Here is a 23990-nt window from a genome sequence, read left to right as displayed (position 1 = left end):
ATATGGTTAATAGGTTATCCTTGATATGATAAAAACATACTTCTGTCCATTTTGCAGAACTTGGCATGGGCTTTTATTGTTTTAAATTATGATACCTTTGTAGCTCTGCTGTTTGATACATTTTGGGATTTGATTTTGGTATGATTTGGTACCCAGTCTTTGTTATGGATATATGTGATTCACCTTGTGATACAGTTTTATGTATTTTCGAGGATATGGGTCATAGTGAAAAGTCACATTTACTTGTACAGACTGAGAATAGCTTGATCTCAGATGGTCAGAGGTTGAACTAAGTGGATAGAAGCTGATTTCTTAAACTGGACAAGGCTGGTACTATTGTGCATTCCCTGGTACTTGTAAATACTTATATCATGGTTTGAAATTTTATTCTTATTTCTGTAATCATTTTATTCACCTTAAATACAGAAATACAGACATCTGGCTGGGTGCAGTGGCTCACACCTGAAATCCCAGCACTTTGGGAGGCCGAGGCAGGTGGATCACTTGAGGTCAGGAGTTCAAGACCAGCGTGACCAACAGGGCGAAACCCCATCTCTACTAAAAAAATACAAAAAAAAACCCCCAAAAAACAAAAAACTAGGTCATGCCTCTGCAATCCCAGCTACTTAGGAGGCTGAGGCAGGAGAATCACTTGAGCCTGGGAGGTGGAGGTTGCAGTGAGCTGAGATCATGCCACTGTACTCCAGCCTGGGTAACAGAGTGAGACTCCATCTCAAAAATAAAGAAAAAAAAAAAAAAAAAGACATCTCAGCATATATTACCATGTGACTTAACCTTTCTGTGGTTCCAGCTAATTTTTTAGGCCTTGAAAGGGAAGGAAGCCTAACATTTTCTGCTACCTCATTGGACTGTCCCTTCTGCCAGTAATTCTTATAGTAATTTCCTTAGACCTATATTGGTCATAATCACTGGGTCCATGACCTTTGATGAGTAACAGTCAGAACCACTGTTTCCTCTTATTTCAGATGAGGCCTATGATATGTAGGTTAAATTAGGTACCATATATGAAAACATCTAAATTGTAAAGCACATTACATATGTTAGTTATTATCAAAGGTAACATCGTGAAAGAAGAGAAGATGAGCTATAGAATCACACAAGCCCATGCTTAAATTTTGACCTTACATTAAACCAAATAGGATTGATTTTTTTTTTTTTTTAATTGAAACAGAGTCTCGCTCTATCTCCCAGGCTGGAGTGCAGTGGTGCGATCTCAGCTCATTGCAACCTCTGCCGCCCAGGTTAAAGCGATTCTTGTGCCTCAGCCTCCTGAGTAGCTGGGACTACAGGCGCGTGCCACCATGCCCAGCTAAGTTTTTTGTATTTTTAGTAGAGACGGGGTTTTGTCATGTTGGTGAGGCTGGTCTTGAACCCCTGACTTCAGGTGGTCTGCCCACCTTGACCTCCCAAAGTGCTGGGGGTACAGGCTTGAGCCCCATTCCCCGGCCAAGATTGAAAATTTTTAGTTTAAATTCAGCATGTTTAGTAGAGAAAGTACTTGTAGCTAAAATGATGGGATGAAGGAAAATGAAAATTAGTTTGTAGATAGCGTTCGGGTACATGCGGACACTCATGAAATATGTTGTATCATTTAAATTCGGTTTGTAGCACTTAACTGTGGCACAGTTTCCTTTACTTTGTGTCATTAAAAAAAATTAAAACCTAGACAGAAGAGAAACATACTAAATGTTTGAATATAGATAGCACTGTAGCTTTCAAATAGAGCTAAATATTTTTACTAAAAAAAGAAAAGATATGGGCTCTTATCCATAACTTGTTTGATCAGCCTGGGCAATATAGTGAGACCTTGTCTCTATAAAAAATTTAAAAATTAGCTGAGTGTGCTGGCGCCTGCCTGGAGTCCAGCTCCTTGGGAGGCTGAGGTGGTAGGATTGCTTGAAATTGCAAGGCAGGGGCTGCAGTGAGCCGAGATTGTGACACTGCACTCCAGTCTGGGCGATAGAGCAAGACCCTGTCCCAGAAAAAAAAAAAAAAAAAGGTTGTTTAAGTACTTGCTTGAGATCCCAACATGATCATGGAATAGAATACTTCATTCTGAGGTTAGAAGATCACTTGAGGCCAGGAGTTCAAGACCAGCTTGAGCAACATAGTAAGACCCCATCTCTTTTTGTGTGTGCGTGTGTGTGTGTGTGAGGGACTCGGAGTTGTCAGCTAGGCTGCTGGAGTACAGTGGCACGATCTGGGCTCACCGCAACCTCCGCCTCCCAGATTCAAGCGATTCTCCTGCCTTAGCCTCCCAGGTAGTTGGATTACAGGCATATGCCACCATGCCCAGCTAATTTTTGCATTTTTAGTAGACCATGTTGGCCAGGCTGGTCTCGAACTCCTGACCAAGTGATCCACCCACCTCAGCCTCCCAAAGTGCTGGGATTACAGGCGTGAGCCACCACGCCCAGCCCAGTCGAGACCCCATCTCTTAAAGACGAGACACCAAGCCCAGTCGAGACCCCATCTCTTAAAGAAAAGAAAAGAATACTTTATTCTGAGAAATGTCTAGGGATAGGTATTACCTGCTTATGAAGTCATCCACGGAACCATCTGATTGTATGAACTACATTCTAATCACTGTGTCAGAATAAGTTATCTGCACAAAGTATCAGAGTACAGTAAGTTCCAGTTCTATGCCACTAATCAGCTCTATGGCCTTAGTAAATCATTTACCTTCCTTACGTCTTAGTTTCTTTTTCTTTCTTTCTTTTTTTGTTTTTGTTTTTTGTTTGTTTTGTTTTTTTGAGACAGGATCTGGCTCTGTCAGCCCAGGCTGGAGTGGCCAGGCTCAACTGATCCTCCCACCTCATCCTCCTGAGTAGCTCGAGCCACCATGCCTTAGTTTTTTTTTTTTTTTTTTTTTTTTGGAGTGACTGGGTCTCCCTATGTTTCCCAAGCTGATTAGTTTCTTTATCTGTAAAGTAAGATAATGATTTTTATTATCCTGCCCAGCAAGACATAGTTATTATGAACAATTTTTGCTCGTGTCTACAAAATATAATGATGGCCGGGTGCGGTGGCTCATACCTGTAATCCTAGCACTTTGGGAGAATGAGGCGGGAGGATTACAAGATCAGGAGATTGAGACCATCCTGGCCAACACGGTGAAACCCTGTCTCTACTAAAAATACAAAAGTTAGCTGGGTATGGTGGCATGTGCCTGTAATCCCAGCTACTCGGGAGGCTGAGGCACGAGAATCGTTTGAACCCAGGAGGTGGAGGTTGCAGTGAGCCGAGATCGTGCCACTGCACTCCAGCCTGGTGAGAGTGAGACTCCGTCTCAAAATAATAATAATAATAATAATGATTATACTTTTTAGTATACTTGATTCTGAGCTGCTCTTTTTGTAAAAATCATTTTAGGGAAGTGCCCAAAGTTCATGGAGACTTCTTTCTTTTTACCAGGTCCCAAAGTCATTGTTAATTTTTACAAGGCAGTGGATGAACAGTTCATAACTCCAAAGAGATGTCACTCAGAAAAATTTTTCCACAAGAAGTCCTTTTTTTTTTCTTCTTCTTCTTTTTTGGCACACTGGTTTCTCACTTAGCAAGTCCTTTTATTTTCAATTCAAGTTAACAATAAGTTGGCCGGGCACGTTGGCTCACGCCTGTAATCCCAGCACTTTGTGAGGCTGAGGCGGGTGGATCACCTGAAGTCAGGAGTTCGAGAACAGCCTGGCCAACATGGCGAAACCCTGTCTCTACTAAAAATACAAAAATTAGCCGGGCGTGGTGGTGCGCCCCTGTAGTCTCGCTACTCAAGAGGCTAAGGCAGGAGAATCACTTGAACTCAGGAGGTGGAGGTTGCAGAGAGCCAAGATCGCACCACTGCACTCCAGTCTGGGTGACAGAGCAAGACTCCATCACAAAAAAAGAAACCCAATAAGTAGCAATCAGGTATCACCTGTGTTTCTCAGCCCTTCTCTGCTACTGTTGGTTTACTGCCACTCAAGCAATGGACCAAAAGGCATTTGTTTCTGGCCAGCCACCGTGAACATGACCTGATCACTGCTTTTATCTCTGTGACTTGACCTGTATCCCTCTCTCTTTTTTTTTTTTTTTCTTTTCTTTTTTTTTTTTTTTTTGGAGATAGTTTTTCATTCTGTCTCCCAGAGTGGAGTGCATTGGCACAATCATAGCTCACTGCAGACTCTACTTCCCAGGCTCAGGCAGTCCTTCCACCTCAGCTTCCCAAGTAGCTGGGACTACAGGCGTGTGCAGACTATAGGCATGTGCAACCATGCCCAACTAATTTTTATTTTTATTTATTTATTCATTTTAGATGGAATTTTGCTGTTACTGCCCAGGCTGGAGTGCAGTGGCGCAATCTCGGCTCACCGCAACCTCGGCCTCCCGGGTTCAAGCGATTCTCTTGCCTCAGCCTTCCTGAGTAGCTGGCATTACAGGCATGTGCCAGCACGCCCGGCTAATTTTGTGTTTTTAGTAGAGACGGTGTTTCTTCATGTTGGTCAGGCTGGTCTCGAACTCCCGACCTCAGATGATCCGCCTGTCTCGGCCTCCCCAAGTCCTGGGATTACGGGCGTGAGCCACCACGGCTGGCCTAATTTTTATTTTTATTTTTTGTAAAGACGGGGTCTCACCATGTTGCTCAGCCTGGCCTCGAACACCTGGGTTCAAGCAGTCCGCCTGCCTTGACCTCCCAAAGTGCTGGGAATACAGGCATGAGCCACCATGTCTGGCCCTCTCTCTTTTTTGAAACCTGATGATCGCCAGGCACGGTGGCTCACGCCTGTAATCCCAGCACTTTGGGAGGCCAAGGCAGGCAGATCACTTGAGATGAGGAGTTTGAGACCAGCCTGGCCAACATGGTGAAACGCTGTCTCTACTAAAAATACAAAAATCAGCCAGGCATCGTGGTGGCGCACACATGTAATCCCAGCACTTTGGGAGGCTGAGGCAGGTGGATCACTTGAGGTGAGGAATTTTGAGCCCAGCCTGGCCAACATGGTGAAACTTCGTCTCTACTAAAAATACAAAAAAAAAAAAAAAAAAAAAAAAAAATTTGCTGGGCCTGGTAGTGCATGCCTGTAATCCCAGCTACTTGGGAAGCTGAGGCAGAAGAATTGCTTGAACCTGGAAGGCAGAGGTTGTAGTGAACCCAAATCGCACCACTGCGCTCCAGCCTGGGCGACAGAGCGAGAGTCCGTCTGAAACAAACAAACAAACAAAACCACAAAGAAACCTGAAGAAAAAAAACCCCAAAAAACCTGGTGGGTTGCTCAGAGGCAGTTACCTATGTAACAAACTGGCAGAAATTCTCAGGATAGGCAAAAAGATAAGAACCAAAGAACATATCCTTCTCTAAGTCATAAAAATTATTTTCTGTGAATGAAAAGCCAAAACTTTGCATTACCAGGCCCTGCTATTGATAGTTTACTTGGCCAGTGTATTCACAGATGGAGGAAGCATTGTCACATGGCAAATAACCAGATTATGCCCATAGTCTGGTTGGCAGGATTGTACAAGGGTGCCTGACTAATCAAGAGTCCACCTGCTTGTTTCTTTTCATTAGAATCTAATATATTTGCTGTATAGAATTTAGAAAGAAAAGCACAAACAAAAGAATTTAATCTCACTGCTCAGAGATAACCACAGCAGAATTTTGATATGTAGTTTAGCCTGTCTTTATATATCTGTATCTTTTATAATTTGGGTTATATAATACAGCATTATTTTGTAACCAGCTTTTTCCACTTAATACAACATCATGGTGCTTGCTTCGGCAGTAAATATACTAAAATTGTAATGATACAGAGAAGGTTAATATGGCCCCTGTATAATATATATATTTTTAAAATACATCCTGAACATGAATTTTTAATGGTTGCCTGGTGGCCCATATTACCATAGTATTGTCCTCTTTTGTTAGATATTGAGTTGTTTTGTTTTAGTAGATAGCACTTTATGGAACATCCTTATATACATTAATAATGAAATGATTGGAGATTTTTTTTTTTTTTTTTTTTTGAGATGGAGTCTCGCTCTGTTGCCCAGGCTTGAATGCAGTGGCGCAATCTTGGCTCACTGCAACCTCCACCTTCCGGGTTCAAACAGTTCTCCTGCCTCAGTCTCCTGAGTAGCTGGGACTACAGGTGTGTGTCACCACCCCCAGCTAATTCTTTTTTTGTGTGTGTGTGTGTGTGTGTGTGTGTGTGTGTGTGGAGCCTAGGTTTTGCCATGTTGGCCAGGCTGGTGTCGAATTCCTGACCTCAAGTGATCCACCCGCCTTAGCCCCCAAAGTGCTGGGATTACAGGCGTGAGCCACTGTACCTGGCTGATCAGGGATTTTCTTTTTTGTTTTGGTGGGGATGAGGGGAGGAGTTTCGCTGTTGTTGCCCAGGCTGGCGTGCGATGGCGCGATCTTGGCTCACTGCAGCCTCTGCCTCCCGGGTTCAAGTGATTCTCCTGCCTCAGCCTCCTGAGTAGCTGGGATTACAGGCACACACCACCATGCCTGGCTAATTTTTTGTATTTTTAGTAGAGTCGGGGTTTCACCATGGCCAGACTTGTCTTGAACTCCTGACCTCAGGTGATCCACCTGCCTCGGCCTCCCAGAGTGCTGGGATTACAGGCGAGAGCCACCGCGCCTGGCCTGATCAGGGATTTATTTATTTATTTATTTATTTATTTATTTATTTATTTTTATTTTTTTTGAGCATATGTTTAGAACTAGAATGGGTGGTTCAAGAGATTATCATATATTTAAGACTTTTAGAACATACATTGCCAGATTACCTTCCAGAAAAGATGTACCAGTTTTTAGTTCTAACAGACAGATGCCTCTTGCTCCATACTCTTGTGCCACTGCGTTTTCATTGTTGGTAGTAGTGTTGACTTTTGCCAAACAGGGTAAAAATGTTATCTTTTAAAGTGTTTATTTCTTTGATTATTAATGAGGTTTAACATTGTTGCATATGTTTGTTGACCATTAATATTTCCCACTTGTAAATTTGCCTGTTTTCTATCAACGTATTAATCTTTTTCTTACAGTTTTTTTTTTCTTTTTTTTGAGACGGAGTCTCGCTCTGTCGCCCAGGCTGGAGTGCAGTGGCACCATTTCGGTTCACTGCAACCTCTGCCTCCCAGGTTCAAGCGATTCCCCTGCCTCAACCTCCCGAGTCGCTGCGATTACAGGCATGCGCCACCACGCCCAACTAATTTTTGTATATTTAGTAGAGACGGTGTTTCATCACGTTGGCCAGGCTGGTCTTGAACTCCCGAATTCAAGCGATCCACCCACCTCATCCTCCCAAAGTGTTGGGGTTACAGGTGTGAGCCACTGCGCCCGGCCTTCTTATAGATTTAGAAGTGTATTCATACTACTTTTTTTAAAGACAGTGTCTTGACCTGTTGTACAGGCTGAAGTGCAGTGACGCAGTCACAGCTCACTGTAACTTGTAATTCCTTGGCCTATGTTGCCTAGTGTGGTCTTAAATTCCTGGGCTCAAGTGATTCTCCCGCCTTAACCTCCCAAAGTGTTGGGATTACAGGGGTGAGCCACCGCATATGGCCTCATGCTGCTTTTTTTTTTTTCCAATTACTTTAGTCAAATGCTTCTTCTTAAGACTATTACTAGTCAAAAACAAAATAGATTAAATGGAGGTAGTGACAGGACACTGTCCTGTTTGAGGCCATCTATTATTGGTGCGAAAAGCCAACATTACATGAGTAGGTTTAGATAGAAGGTCATTCACTCCAACATTGTTCATAATGGTAAAAAACTAGTCAAACAGTCCTTCACGCCTATAATCACAACACTTTGGGAGGCCAAGTCAGGAGTATCACTTGAGTCCAGGAATTCCAGACCAGCCTGAACAGCATGGAGAAACCACATCTCTAAGAAAACTTTTTAAAATTAGCGGGGCATGGTGGCATGTGGCTATAGTCCCAACTATTCAGGAGGCTGAGGTAGAAGGATTACTTCAGCCCAGGAGGTCAAGGTTACAATGAGCTATGATCACACCACTGCACTCCAACTCGGGCAACAGAGCAAGGCCTTGTCTTTAAAAAAATAATAATAATACATTTTTAAAATAAAAAGGAAAATAATATGGGTAAACTCTACCCATCAGTGGTAAATACCACATATTTCTATCAATGATAGGCAGTCTTCCTAGAATAATCCCATTGAAGAAAATCCAAAATCGTTGTATGAAAAAATACACAGGTTTGTTCCATGTGTAAAAATCTTTTAATCATGGTACATTTTTTATCAAAAACATTCACACTACTTGAATACATTAAAAGAGTACAAAAGCATTCCAATGTACATAAAGACACACTAAACAAAGGGAATGCTTTCTAGTGAAATTAGAAATAAATACAAGAATGTTAAGGGAGAGAATCTCATATTACCAGAGTCAGTGAAACTAACTGCTTTATTTTTATTATTATTATTTTTTGAGACAGTTTTGCTCTGTCTCAAAGATAGCTCTGTCACCCAGGCTGGAGTACAGAGGTGCAATCTCGGCTCACTGCAACTCCTGTCTTCCGGGTTCAGGTAATTCTCATAGTTCAGCCTCCTGAGTAGCTGGGATTACAGCCATGCACCACCACGCCTGACTACTTTTTGTATTTTTAGTAGTGATAGGGTTTTTGCTATGTTGGCCAGGCTGATTTCGAACTCCTGACCTCAAGTGATCCACCTGCCTCGGCCTTCCAAAGTGCTGGGATTACAGGCATGAGCCACCACACCCGGCCATTAACTGCTTTTTACAGCATAAATTATACCTGTTTAGAATTAGTTTTTAAATATATAAGCTATAGGATGGACAAACACCAATGTGAACAACTATCAAACAGAATTTTGTAATTCAGGAACATAGCTTCAAGTGCTTCATAATATGGAAAGCAACTCCTAAAAATAGTAATTGGCTTAATTTCTTAAAAGTTAGAAAAAGCATTCCAGAAAGTGATTTGTTACAATTAGCAACAGAAGAACAACATTAGAAATAATACTGGAAACATAAGAACTGAGGTCCTCCAGTACCAAGAGATAGAATCAAACTTTTTCTCATTAGAATTTTAAAGAATATAGCTGCGCGCGGTGGCTCATGCCTGTAATGCCAACACTTTGGGAGGCCAAGGTGGGTGGATCACGAAGTCAGGAGATCAAGACCATCCTGGCTAACACGGTGAAACCCTGTCTCTACTAAAAATACAAAAAAATTAGCCGGGCGTGGTGGCAGGTGCCTGTAGTCCCAGCCACTCGGGTGACTGAGGCAGAAGAATGGTGTGAACCCGGGAGGCGGAGCTTGCGGTGAGCTGAGATCACACCACTGCACTCCAGCCTGGGAGTGAGACTCCATCTCAAAAAAAAAAAAAAAAAAGAATTTAAAAAATATAGTTAAAGGAAAAATTCACTGGGCTCTGTGAAACAGGTTAAATATGTAACCACTTCAAACAGAAATGACTTAGTCCTCTCATGTAGTTCTGAAAATGTACTAACATCCCATTTTCCATATCAAAAGCACATAATTTCATTAGCAGAAGCCCCACTGTTTTATACTTAAAATCACCTCTGATCCTCCAAAGTTTATGCAGTTACCAAACTACTATTTTAATAACATTTTGACAGCTTTATTAAGATATAATTTATATACCATAAGATCCATTTAAAGTATATAGTTCAGTGGCTTTTAGTGTATGCAGAGTTGTGCAACTGTCACCACAATCTAATTTTAGAACATTTTCAGTACTCCAGAAACAACCCCAGTAACCATTTATAGTCACTTCCTATTTCCCCCCCTCCCCAACCCTAGGCAACCACTAATCTACTTTCTGTTTCTATTTATTTTAATAGCATTTCAAACTTGTAATATTATTGTTCTCATGCCTATTCTAGGTCGTTGGCTCAGAGGTTTAAAAGCTCTTAAACTACCCAAATTTACAAGTCCTATGACATCCTCATTCAGAAAACATTCAAATGATGGTTTCATGATGTTATGATAGTTACATCTTCTAAGAGTTTTTGATGTGGAGCATGTGTTTCAAATTCTGTTTGTACTACTACTAAACTCACTTAATTAGAAGAAGTAAAATCATTCTGTCGAGACTCAAAAGTGAGTTTGTTCTGTTTGTGTTAATGATTCCAGGCTTTTGATGGTAGGAATGGCTTTAGCAGTCTTCTGTGGCACACCATTATCTTAAACAGTAATGTCACCTTCCCCACTGTCTTCATCCTTTGGCTCAAAGTTTGGTTCAGTCTGCTGTGGATAGGCAAGAAGGCTATTATCAGCAGATTGGTTGGAGCTGCCAGAAGTCTGACTGTTCCCAGTAACATTATTCTCCTGGTTGCTGGTCTCACTGTTAGGATGAAGTGGCCGCTGTTTGCACTCATCATGTCTGTTTACTTGATTGAGACGCTTCCCTGAAACTTACGTACCATCAACTTCTAAAAACTTCATCATTAACATTTCATAGTTCTGTGCTGTGAGCCAGGCCTGGAACAAGCCAGGATATAAAAGTTCCCTGGGATGCTCTCTAAGCCATGTGGTGTCTCCCTTAGGCTAAAACCATCTTGGATATAGAATCCTAGGGGATGCTTACTTCCTGGGAGAACATCCACATCTAGGATTGAAGACACAGGTCTGAAGTCTTAGGGCATAGCAATGACTGGACATAACCTTTTTCTGTGGTTGACAAAACCACAGAAAGAGAGATTTTTTTGTTTTTTTGACACGGAGTCTCTCTCTGTCACCCAGGCTGGAGTGCAGTGGCTCGATCTCAGCTCACTGCAAGGTCCGCCTCCCAGGTTCACGCCATTCTCCTGCCTCAGCCTCACGAGTAGCTGGGACTACAGGCGCCCTCCACCACGCCCGGCTAATTTTTTGTATTTTTAGTAGAGACAGGGTTTCACCGTGTTAACCAGGATGGTCTTGATCTCCTGACCTCGTGATCCGCACGCTTCAGCCTCCCAAAGTGCTGGGGTTACAGGCGTGAGTCACTGCGCCCGGCCAGAAAGAGAGATTTTAAGTGACAATATTTTTAAAGACATTCTGGAGAAAAAGGATCACCTATAATCCTGTCACCTTAACATTTTCCCGATTTATTTAATATTACTTTCCGAGTCTTGTCTATAAGTATATACATTTTCACACAGTGGCAATCTGGCATGCATTCTACCTTATATCATTTTCCCCATTAAAATGGCCTTTGTTCTATGTATTTGAAAACATTGGCCGGGCGCAGTGGCTCACGCCTGTAATCCCAGCACTTTGGGAGGCCGAGGCGCGCGGATCACGACGTCAGGAGATCGAGACCATCCTGGCTAATACGGTGAAACTCTGTCTTTACTAAAAATACAAAACATTAGCTGGGTGTGGTGGCACGCGCCTGTTGTCCCAGCTACTCGGAAGGCTGAGGCAGGAGAATCCCTTGAACCTGGGAGGCGGAGGTTGCAGTGAGCCGAGATTGAGCCACTGCCCTCCAGCCTGGGTGACAGAACAAGACTCTGTCTCAAAAAAGAAAACCTTAAGGCTGGGCACGGTGGCTCACGCTTGTAATCCCAGCACTTTGGGAGGCCGAGGCGGACGGAGCACCTGAGGTCAGGAGTTCAAGACCAGCCTGACCAACATAGAGAAATCCCGTCTCTACTAAAAATACAAAATTAGCCGGGTGTGGTGGCGGGCGCCTGTAATCCCAGTCATTCAGGAGGCTGAGGTGGGAGAATCACTTGAGCCCGAGAGGCAGAGGTTGCAGTGAGCCAAGATCGTGCCATTGCACTCCAGCCTGGGCAACAAGAGAAACTCCGTCTCAAAAAAAAAAAAAGAAAACCCTAATAATAATTTTTTAAAAAAGCAACTGGGCACAGTGGTTCATGCCTGTAATCCCAGCACTTTGGAAGGTCGAGGCAGGTGGATCACCTGAGGTCAGCAGTTCAAGACCAGCCTGGCTAACATGTTGAAATCCTGTCTCTTCTAAAAATACAAAAATTAGCCAGGCGTGGTGGTGGGCACCTGTAATTCCAACTACTTGGGAGACTGAGACAGGAGAATGGCTTGAACCTGGAAGGCGGAGGTTGCAGTGACCTGAGATCACGCCATTTCACTCCAGCCTGGGCAACAAGAGCAAAAAACTCTGTCTCAAAAAAAAAAAAAAAAAAAAAAAAAAGGAGAAATAGAAACCTTTGTGTCATCTACAGACACCAGGGTTTTGTATGTGCCTTTGTCTCTGTATCCCCCACCTCCGCATTCCCACATTCTCGCTAGACTAGCTGTCAACCTCCTCTCCTTGGCACCTCCTGGTGGCTCTCTTTACACAGTTGACTGGACTAAATAAATGTCTGTACGTACATGTATACTGTAAAACCTTACATATTACCATTGTAGAATCTCCCAAACCCTTCATTTAAACATGCACCATTGCTTGCTGGTCCTTTTTGTCCCATTTTTTGCTTCCATAGTGCTGTTTTCCCAACTACCGTTACCCTTAAGTTTCCTGACTGCCCAGCCCCTTTATACCAAAAGCTTTCTTTGATATTTTTCTCTTTCCATGCCTTCCTGCCTTTCCACGTACCCAGTAAAGCCTGAAGATGCTTTCACAGAGAAGCCTTAAATTATCCCAGCATACTTTATGGCACCCACACCTTTTCACTTCAAAAACCTTTTTGTCACCCTTATCCAATATTCGTACCCTATTTTCTTCTATATTCTCAATTCTTCTGCTCCATATATACTTGTTTTCTGTGGTATCATTTTCCCCTCCTCCATTTCACTTAGATCCTATATTTTTTTACCCTATCTTACCCTTTTTGTTTGGTGCCTTCCTCCAAAGCCAAGGTTTCTGTCATTCATCAGTCATCCTTCCACCTTTCACTCTTAAACTCTCTGGTAATTCTGTTTTTTCCTCCTTCTCAAAAAGCTCACACTCTGCTAATGTGTATATATTGTTCACTTGAGTGCTTCTAAATAAATATTTACTTTTCAAAAGAGTGAAATCTGAACTATTAGCATGGAAACAACCTCTGGGAAGACAAGATCTCCACTCAAAAACTTCAAATTGAGATTCTCCTGCTCATGTTGAATGATGGTTTTATCTAATATTTTCTGAAATAGGGTGACTACTTGAACTACACAAAATTGTGAAATGAGAATATCTTTGATTTTATACTTTGTTTTTTCTTTTTTTGAGATGAAGTCTTACTCTGTCACCTAGGCTGGAGTGCAGTGGTACAATCTCGGCTCATTGCAACCTCCGCCTCCCAGGTTCAGGTGATTCTCGTCCCTTGGCCTCCCGAGTAGCTGGGATTACAGGCGTATGCCACCATGCCTGGCTAATTTTTGCATTTTTTGGTAGAGATGGGGTTTCACCATGTTGGCCAGGCTGGTCTTGAACTCCTGACCTCAAGTGATCCACCCACCTCAGCCTCCCAAAATGTTGGGATTACAGGTATGAGCCACTGTGCCTGACCACTTACATCTATTTTGATTGACTTGAAATAAAATCTAACACCCCAGGGAAGGCAATTCTCATGTGTTTTGAATTATACTGAGCATTAATTCTTGAGGATAATTATAGACTTGGAAATGTTTAATCCAGTCTCCTAGTCCATGCTGAAGCTCCTTTAAGTGATAGGAGGAACTCATAATCTACAAGGCAACCCAATCCATTTGTTGCTACTATCAATTGTTATAAAGCTCATCCTTGGGTTAAAATCGGCTGTTTATAGTTGTATTTAATGACCTTAATTCTGCCCTCAAGCTATACAAAATGTGGATCTCTTTTCTACATGATAACCTTTTAGATATCAGTCTATCCTCTCTACCCTTCCCCTCACAATTTTTCCACCCTTTGCGATAAATATCCTTTGCTATTCTAACTATTTCTCATATGATATCATTTTTATCATCCCAATTGCTCCCTAAGGACATTAAACTTTGTTAATGTCCCTTCCAAAATGTATTTGGAACTGGAAATAATATCCCTTGGTAGCTGAATTGGATCTGGATGTTGCACATCTGGACACTAATGCAGCCTGAAGTTGCTGTAAGTTTTTTAGTCAACTTGTAATGTTGGCTCATGATGAATTTGTAATTAATTAAAATTCCAAGGTTTAATCTGGAGGATTGCCTTTATGTGATTTTTTCTTAAACCAAGTCTCCATTTTCTTTTAGTTATGCAACAGATTTTTTTTTTTTTTTTTTGAGACGCTCGCTCTGTCACCCAGGCTGGGGTGCAGTGGCACGATCTCAGCTCACTGCAACCTCCACCTCCTGGGTTCAAGCAATTCTCCTGCCTCAGCCACCGAGTAGCTGCGATTACAGGAATCTGCTACCACGCCTGGCTAATTTTCTTTGTTTCTTTCTTTTTTATTTTTTTTTTTAAGTAGAGATGGGGTTTCTCCATGTTGGTCAGGCTGGTCTTGAACTTCTGACCTCAGGTGACCCACCCTCCTTGGCCTCACAGAGTCCCGGGATTGTAGGCATGAGCCATTGCACCCGGCCCTTTTTTTTTTTTTTTTTTTTCTTTTTTTGAGATTGAGCCTCACTCTGTCGCCCAGGATGGAGTGCAGTGACGTGATCTTGGCTCACTGCAACCTCCGCTGCCCGGGTTCAAGGGATTCTTCTGTCTCAGCCTCCCGAGTAGCTGAGATTACAGGTACCTGCCACCACGCCTGGCTAATTTTTGTATTTTTAGTAGAGATAGGGGTTTCACCATGTTGGCCAGGCTGGTCTCAAACTCCTGACCTCAAGTTATCCGGCTACCTTGGCCTCCCAAAGTGCTGAGATTATAGGCATGAGTCACCGCACCCGGCCTATGCACCAGATATTTTTTAAAAACCAGATGTAAGACTTTACACTTACCCCTATTAAATGTTATCTCATTAGCCTATCAGGTAGCTTTGGTTTTTTACTTTTATTTTATTTATTTATTTATTTATTTTTTTGAGACAAGAGCTTCGCTCTTGTTGCCCAGGCTGGAATGCAATGGTGCGATCTTCGCTCCCTGCAACCTCCGCCTCCTGGGTTCAAGTGATTCTCCTGCCTCAGCCTCCCAAGTAGCTGGGATTACAGGCATGTGCCACCATGCCTGGCTAATTTTGTGTTTTTTAGTAGAGACGGGGTTTCACCATGTTGGTCTAACTGGTCTCGAACTCCTGACCTCAGGTGATTTGCCCACCTTGGCTTCCCAAAGTGCTGGGATTACAGGCGTGAGCCACTATGACCGGCTGGTTTTTTTCTTAAGACTAGTCAAGTGCAGAGTGAGAAGAGGGAAAAGAGTAGAACAAGGGGTTTGATCAGCCTTGGTTTCTTTGAATCTTGATTTTTGTCATTTGGTTTATTATGCTGATTCGACAAAGGGCCTTGAAGCTAATGTTGGAATGTTTTCAGACATCTAGGAAATGATAATTCGTCAAAAGTCATGGAGACTATTCCAAAAGTTTTATGCAGATATAACTCAGCTGTTGAGGTATGAGTTAATACCACTATAAGTTGACATGGCCAGGAAAGACAAGTCCATTGCCAGCTTGCTTTGTGTTGAACATTACTCCAAAAGAGATTAAATTCTAAGACATATTGTGTCAACATAAAGGCAAAAGAGCTGGCTAATTCTTCTCAAGAAATCAATGGCTCGACCTGTTGGCTCATGCCTGTAATCCCAGCATTTTGGGAGGCCGAGGCGGGGGATCACCTGAGGTCGGGAGTTCAAGACCAACCTGACCAACCTGGAGAAACCCCGTCTCTGCTAAAAAATACAAAATTAGCTGGGCATGGTGGTGCATGTCTGTAATCCTAGCTACTTGAGAGGTTGAGGCAGGAGAATCGCTTGAACCCAGGAGGCAGAGGTTGCAGTGAGCCAAGATCACGCCATTGCACTCCAGCCAGGGCAACAAGAGCAAAACTCCATCTCAAAAAAAAAAAAAAATCAATTAATGCACATATAATATAGAGACAGAGTCCTTGTTACCATTATTTTGCCTTTGACAAGTTTATATTGAGCACGTTATCAGGCAATGTGGGAGATTCTGGAGAACCAGGTTTGCCTCATAACTAGGGTTACCATATGCTCTAGTTTGCCTGGGGCAACCCTGATTTATGCCTGTTGTCCCAGTGTGATTATTGCTAGTGTGATTTTTCACTTTGAGAAGTGTCCAGGTTTGGAAGATAAATTATCTTGCTATCCTTCTCATAACCTAATGGGTTCTCTTTAGTATTTTATCTGGGTTAAAATTACACAGCTGTAATTTGGCAGCTCTAATAAGACTGCAACAATACTTATCTTCCATTTGAACAGATTGTTACTTGACCAAGGGGAAGTTTTTTTTTTTTTTTGAGGCGGAGTCTCGCTCTGCCGCCCAGGATGGAGTGCAGTGTTGCAATCTCGGCTCACTGCAAGCTCGGCTTCCTGGGTTCACGCCATTCTCCTGCCTCAGCCTCCCCAGCAGCTGGGACTACAGGCGCCCATAACCACGCCCGGCTAATTTTTTGTATTTTTAGGTGAGACGGGGTTTCACCCTGTTAGCCAGGATGGTCTCAATCTCCTGACCTTGTGATCCGCCCGCCTCGGCCTCCCAAAGTGCTGGGATTACAGGCGTGAGCCACTGCGCCTGGCTACCAAGGGCAGTTAATAACAAAAGTAACTGCAGGGCACATGTATGTCATGGGCAAAAAAAAAAAAAAAAAGCAATTAAGGTTTGCAGGTACTTAGAGTTTCTCCTGAACCACTCTCTAGAGGGCAGTGTTACATATATATCTGTAATTATCCAGTTACAACAAAAAAGGGGATCTGGTTCATGCATGAAAATCAGAAATATTTCATATTCTTAAAGAACACATTGGAACCAATATTATGATTAAAACGTATTTTGCTAAGCAAAGAAATATTAAAATTAATTCATTAACATTCTGAACATTTTTTAATTTGTAAAAACTGAACTTTGATGCCTTGAATATATAATAATTCATTATAACAATTACGCACAGACTTTAATAATCTGCATTTTTTATGCTTCTTTCATGTTTTTCCTAATAAATGATTTGACATGGTTAATAATTATAATATATTCTGCATCACAGTTTACATATTTATGTAAAATAAGCATTTAAAAATTATTAGTTTTATGCTGCCTGCTTAAATATTACTTTCCTCAAAAAGAGAAAACAAAAATGCTAGATTTTACTTTATGACTTGAATGATGTAATGTTAAACCCTAGTATTTAGAATTAGAATATTTCTTAGCAGTTGTGTAGTTATTTTTATGTCATAAGTGATAATTTGTTAGCTCCTATAACAAAAGTCTATTGCTTGTGTTTCACATTTTGGATTTCCTAATATAATGTTCTCTTTTTAGAAAAGGTGGACAAGTCCTATTTTCAAGAGAAGATGACTTTTAACAGTTTTGAAGGATCTAAAACTTGTGTACCTGCAGACATCAATAAGGAAGAAGAATTTGTAGAAGAGTTTAATAGATTAAAAACTTTTGCAGATTTTCCAAGTAGTAGTCCTGTTTCAGCATCAACACTGGCACGAGCAGGGTTTCTTTATACTGGTGAAGGAGATACCGTGCGGTGCTTTAGTTGTCATGCAGCTGTAGATAGATGGCAATATGGAGACTCAGCAGTTGGAAGACACAGGAAAGTATCCCCAAATTGCAGATTTATCAATGGCTTTTATTTTGAAAATAGTGCCACGCAGTCTACAAATTCTGGTATCCAGAATGGTCAGTACAAAGTCGAAAACTATCTGGGAAGCAGAAATCATTTTGCCTTAGACAGGCCATCTGAGACACATGCAGACTATCTTTTGAGAACTGGGCAGGTTGTAGATATATCAGACACCATATACCCGAGGAACCCTGCCATGTATAGTGAAGAAGCTAGATTAAAGTCCTTTCAGAACTGGCCAGACTATGCTCACCTAACCCCAAGAGAGTTAGCAAGTGCTGGACTCTACTACACAGGTATTGGTGACCAAGTGCAGTGCTTTTGTTGTGGTGGAAAACTGAAAAATTGGGAACCTTGTGATCGTGCCTGGTCAGAACACAGGCGACACTTTCCTAATTGCTTCTTTGTTTTGGGCCGGAATCTTAATATTCGAAGTGAATCTGATGCTGTGAGTTCTGATAGGAATTTCCCAAATTCAACAAATCTTCCAAGAAATCCATCCATGGCAGATTATGAAGCACGGATCATTACTTTTGGGACATGGATATACTCAGTTAACAAGGAGCAGCTTGCAAGAGCTGGATTTTATGCTTTAGGTAAACTTTATTATAAAACCAATAAATAGCTTCCCAACTTTGCCAGGGCTTGTAAAAAGTAAATAGATGCCCTTAGCCCCCTAAACTGGTAAATATTTAGGTATAACTTGGCACAATTATATATATATCCGTATTATTCTGTGAACTCTTATGTTGAACCTGTAATGTAACTACTGAATTTATGTGAAAAAGACTACCATATTATGAGTCATGCTTCTCTTCATGTAATTGTTTTTAGGAAGTAGATAACTTGCAAAAGATGGTAGCATCCCCAATAGCAAAATGGGTCTAATAGTAATATTAACCATCATTTATTGAGCACTTACTGTAAGTAAATACATATACCTCATGCATTTTCTCTAAACTTCACAATAACTTTTTTTTGTTGTTGTTGTTTTGTTTTTTTTTTTGAGATGGAGTTTCGCTCTTGTTGTCCAGGGTGGAGCGCAATAGCGAGATTTAGGCTCGCTGCAACCTCTGCTTCCTGGGTTCAAGCGATTCTCCTGCCTCGGCCTTCTGAGTGACTGGGATTACAGGCATGTGCTACCACGCCTGGCTAATTTTGTATTTTTAGTAGAGACAAGGTTTCTCCCTGTTGGTCAAGCTGGTCTCAAATTCCTGACCTCAGGTGATCCACCTGCCTTGGCCTCCCAAAGTGCTGGGATTACAGGTGCATGCGCCACGCCTGGCTAATTTTTGTACTTTTAGTAGAGACGGGGTTTCACCATGGCCAGGCTGGTCTCGAACTCCTGACCTTGTGATCCACCCACCTTGGCCTCCCAAAGTGCTGGGATTACAGGCATGAGGCACCACACTTGGCCATATGAGTGCTTTCAAATGGACTGTGGTAGACATGTCAGGAAGGGCCGTTGGAGTGATTGCTTCTAAAGATATTTTTTTAAATTATACCATTATATATTTGACCCATTTATTTTAAGATTGAATAATGCCTATAAAATATTGGTTATTTCAAAAGATTTTATTTATGTACTATCATATAGTAATCTTGAAGGTTTGTTTAGTGTCATGTTGCTCTAAACTTAGAGAAACTTGTCTCATAATTTCATTATGTAGAACTTTAATGTTACTAATACTTGGAACATAACATTAAAGTTTCACAGTTTGAAACAGTAAGTACAATATTGGTGGCCCAAATAACATACTAAAAAGACAGTATGGCTGGGCTCAGTGGCTCACGCCTGTAATCCCAGCACTTTGGGAGGCTGAGGTGGGTGGATCACCTGAGGTCAGGAGTTCAAGACCAGCCTGGCCAACATGGCAAAACCCCGTCTCTACTAAAAATACAAAAATTACCTGGACGTGGTGGCACGTGCCTGCAATCCCAGCTACTTGGGAGGCTAAGGCAGGAGAATCACTTGAACCCAGGAGGCAGAGGTTGCAGTGAGCCGAGATCAAGCCATTGCACTCCCGCCTGTGCAACAAGAGTAAAACTCCATCTCAGAAAAAAAATAGTAATAATAATAAATAAATAAATAAATGAAAATAAAGTATGCCAGGCACAGTGGCTCACACCTGTAATCCCAGCACTTTGGGAGGCCGAGGCGGGCGGATCACTTGAGGTCAGGAGTTCAAGATCAGGCTGGCCAACATGGTGAAACCCCATCTCTACCAAAGATATAAAAAATTAGCTGGGTATGGTGGCGCATGCCTGTAATCCCAGCTACTTGAGAGGCTGAGGCAGGAGAATCGCTTGAACTCGGGAGGCAAAGGTTGCAGTGAGCCAAGACTGAGCCATTGCACTCCAGGCTGGGGAACAGAGCAAGACTCAGTCTCAAAAAAAAAATAAAAAATAACAATTTTAGTTTTTAACATAAAACTTGGCAGTTTTATTTTTGTCTTCTGTAAAAAATACCTCAGATTGAATCAGTGAATTTAGTGTGTATTTCTTCCTCAAAGGATAAAGATCATATCTGTTACTTAGATGTGAATTTGAATGTCTTGTTTTAAGCTGTGAGATTTTCATGTTTTTCAGATGTGCTTAATTTTTAGGTGTTAAATGAATATTTTTGTGTAAGCTTCTAATTGCACAAATACATATATTCCTGTGTGTTTTTGTTAGGTGAAGGTGATAAAGTAAAGTGCTTTCACTGTGGAGGAGGGCTAACTGATTGGAAGCCCAGTGAAGACCCTTGGGAGCAACATGCTAAATGGTATCCAGGGTAAGATATTTAATTGTTCATTGTACAGGCAAGTTGGATAGCATGCAGTGGGAGACTTGAATTACTTTTTACCTCAACTGTTTTTGCCTTCACTATGACTTGAAATTCATGCTAGGTTTATAAAAATGAGGAAGGTTTATAAGCCTTCTCTGATGACCAAAACATTCACTGTTTATGTGTCATATCTATGACATTCAGAATATCCCATTTCTTTTCTTTTCTTTTTTTTTTTAACACAGAGTTTCACTCTCTTGCCTAGGCTGGAGTGCAGTGGTGCAATCTTGGCTCACTGCACGCTCCGCCTCCCAGGTTCAAGCGATTTTTGTGCCTCAGCCTCTTGAGTAGCTGGAATTACAGGCACCCGCCACTGCCACCATGCCTGGTTAATTTTTTTTTTTTTTTTTTTGATATGGAGTCTCACTCTGTTGCCAGGCTGGAATGCAGTGGTGCGATTTTGGCTCACTGCAACCTCTTCCTCCCGGGTTCAAGCGATTCTCCTGCCTCAGCCTCCCGAGTAGCTGGGACTACAGGTAAGTGCCACCATGCCCAGCTAATTTTTTGTGTTTTTAGTAGAGACAGGGCTTCACCATGTTGGCCAGGATGGTCTTGATCTCCTGACCTTGTGATCCGCCCACCTCGGCCTCCCAAAGTGCTGGGATTCTGGCTGATTTTTGTATTTTTTAGTAAAGACAGGGTATCACCATGTTGGCCAGGCTGGTCTTGAACTCCTGACCTCAGATGATTGGCCTGCCTTGGCCTCCCAAAGTGCTGGGATTACAGGTGTGAGCCACTGTGCCTGGCCTCTAGATTATCCCATTTCTTTTTCTTTTTTCTTTTTTTCGAAACAAGAGTTTTGCTCTTGTCGCCCAGGCTGGAGTACAGTGGTGCTATCTCAGCTCACTGCAATCTCTGCCTCCTGGGTTCAAGTGATTCTCCTGCCTTAGCCTCCCGAGTAGCTGGGATTACAGGTGCCCGCCACCACGCCCGGCTAATTTTTTGTATTTTTAGTAGAGACAGGGTTTCACCATGTTGGTCAGGCTGGTCTTGAACTCCCAACCTCAGGTCATCCACCCGCCTCAGCCTCCCAAAGTGCTGAGTTTACAAGCATGAGCCACCGTGCTTGGCCTCTAGATTATTCAATTTTTAAATACAAATTAGAAAATGTGTGCTTTTTTATTGTTGGAAGTAGGCTCTTTTATGATCAGCATGAGAGCCCATATTGCCAAGGAGATTCCTTAAGAAGTCATCATACCCCTAGGAAATATTAGTGTATCTCATTATCTCTATGACATACAATTGTTCACATTTTGAGATCTCTGGTTGGGGTGTGGTGGCTCGCGCCTGTAATCCCAGCACTTTGGGAGGATGAGGCAGGTGGATTGCTGGAGCCCAAGAGTTTGAGACCAGCCTGGGCAACATAGTGAGACCCTGTCTCTACAAAAAAATATGAAAAACAATTAGCCAGTCATGGTGGCACACACCTGTAGTTCCAGTTACTCATGAGACTGAGGTAAGAGGATCACTTGAGCTGGGGAGGCAGAGGTTGTAGTGAGCTGACGCCACTGCACTTGGTGCCATTGCACTCCAGCCTGGGCAACAGAGTGAGACCCTGTCTCAAAAAAAAAAAAAAAAAACGAAAACAAACAAACAAAAAAAACAGCCGGGCATGGTGGCTTACGCCTGTAATCCCAGCACTTTGGGAGGCCAAGGTGGGTGGATCACCTGAGGTCGGGGGTTTGAGACCAGCCTGAACAACATGGAGAAACCCTGTCTCTACTAAAAATACAAAATTAGCCGAGCGTGGTAGCGCATGCCTGTAATCCCAGGTATTCGGGAGGCAGAGGTTGCAGTTAGCCGAGATCGTGCCATTGCACTCCAGCCTGGGCAACAAGAGTGAAGCTCCGTCTCAAAAAAATAAAAATAAAAACCCAAACTTCAGAGCGATCATTTGAAAAGAAATCTTAGCCTTAAACAGCTTTAAAAATAAATATTGAAAAGCCTAAAGAATTCCATTTAAATGGGCAATTGGTTAATTCTTTAAATAAAACCTGTTAAGATGGGCGTGGTGGCTCATGCCTACAATCCCAGCACTTTGGGAGACTGAGGCAGGCAGATCACTTGAGGTGAGGAGTTTGAGACCAGCCTGGCCAATATGGTGAAACCCTGTCTCTACTGAAAATACAAAAATTAGCTGGGCGTAGTGGTGCATGCCTGTAATCCCAGCTACTCAGGAGGCTAAGGCAGGAGAATTGCTTGAACCCCGGGAGGCGGATGTTGCAGTGAGCCAAGATCGTGCCACTGCACTCCAACCTGGGTGACAGAGCAAGACTCTGTCTCAAAAAAAAAAAAAAAAAGTCAAGGTGCTAATTTAATAACTTGTTTTAGAAAGTTCTCAAGTTGATATTTTTTGCTCTACTAACATTAGCATAGGTAACATAACAAAGGGAACTTTTTTAACCTTAAAATGACAGTGGGATAGGGAATTGGGTAACATTTTACTTTGTGGCTCCTTAGAAGTACTGAAAAGCAAGTTAATGGAATTAATAGAATTAATATGATGAAGATTATATCTTTGCTTGTACTTCACTAATTTATCAGCTACTAAAGTTTAACCTTTTAATTGTTTAGGTGTAAATATCTGTTAGAACAGAAGGGACAAGAATATATAAACAATATTCATTTAACCCATTCACTTGAGGAGTGTCTGGTAAGTCTCATTATATAATTTATATTTTCAAATTATATTTCAAATTATATTTTCATTATGTAATTTATATTATATCATTTGTTTATAGTTATTTCTTCATGCAAAATTCTCAGTATAGTATTATAAATCAATATATGTATACATTACATGAAAACACAAATTTTAAGTTAAAAACAAAATAATAAATGTATGATGGGCTTTAAGAGTGAGAGCTAGCCAGGCACAGTGTTTCACACCTGTAATTCTAACATTTTGAGAGGCCAAGGCGAGAGGATCACTTGAACCCAGGAGTTTGAGATCAGCCTAGACAACATAGTGAGACCCTGTCTCTACAAAAAATTTTAAAAACCAATTAGCCAGACTTGTGGTACATGCCTGTATTCCCAGCTACTTGGGAGGCTGAGGCAGGAGGATCGCTTGAGCTCAAAAGGTCAGAGGATTCAGTGAGCCATGTTCATTCCACTGTACTCCAGCCTGAGTGAGAAAGGGAAACCCTCTCTCTTAAAAAAAAAAAAGAAAGAGAGAGAGAGCCTAAAAAGTGTTTCTTATTCTTTACCTGAAGTAAATTTGTGAAAAGATAATCAGGATGAACTGATTTAAGTATCACTGTAGGCAAAAATGGGCTTGAATAACTAAAATACTAAAAGTCCCTTAGCCTTCTGAAATTAGATCTTCGTATAATGTGCTTTGTACTCAATAGTAGTTTTAAACTTTTTGCAGACATTATTTAAAATCTTAAAAATATATCTAAATTGATAGGATGGGTGCTGGGTACAGCGGCTCACACCTGTAATCCCAGCACTTTGGGAGGCTGAGGCGGATGAATCACCTAAGGTCAGGAGTTCGAGAC

At 41.9% G+C, this 23990-nt stretch overlaps 1 protein-coding gene, 1 non-coding gene and 1 pseudogene across 7 annotated transcripts in view; 2 read left to right on the top strand and 1 right to left on the bottom strand.

The window, feature by feature from the left end:
• XIAP (X-linked inhibitor of apoptosis) overlaps positions 1–23990 on the top strand; it is a 51959-nt gene that overhangs the window by 8176 nt on the left and 19793 nt on the right. For 5 of the 6 annotated variants that reach the window (XM_008019487.3, XM_008019489.3, XM_037989106.2 and 2 more), the window contains 3 exons: positions 17345–18253; positions 20334–20433; positions 23062–23140. In XM_008019487.3, coding sequence (XP_008017678.1) covers positions 17377–18253; positions 20334–20433; positions 23062–23140 — 1056 coding nt within the window. In that variant the 5' untranslated portion in view covers positions 17345–17376. The remainder of the gene's footprint in view (positions 1–17344; positions 18254–20333; positions 20434–23061; positions 23141–23990) is intronic. The other variant, XM_037989108.2, reaches the window with a different exon arrangement.
• Positions 5766–5868, top strand: LOC119620994 (U6 spliceosomal RNA). The gene has a single exon (XR_005237534.1). It is a non-coding gene; the product is annotated as a U6 spliceosomal RNA (small nuclear RNA).
• LOC103247399 (partitioning defective 6 homolog beta-like) lies at positions 9986–12251 on the bottom strand (annotated as a pseudogene).

The sequence above is a fragment of the Chlorocebus sabaeus genome, chromosome X (assembly GCF_047675955.1).
Source record: "Chlorocebus sabaeus isolate Y175 chromosome X, mChlSab1.0.hap1, whole genome shotgun sequence".
Classification (NCBI taxonomy): domain Eukaryota; kingdom Metazoa; phylum Chordata; class Mammalia; order Primates; family Cercopithecidae; genus Chlorocebus; species Chlorocebus sabaeus.
Note: the sequence above shows the minus strand (reverse complement) of the source record. Positions and strands in the feature narration are given on the sequence as shown.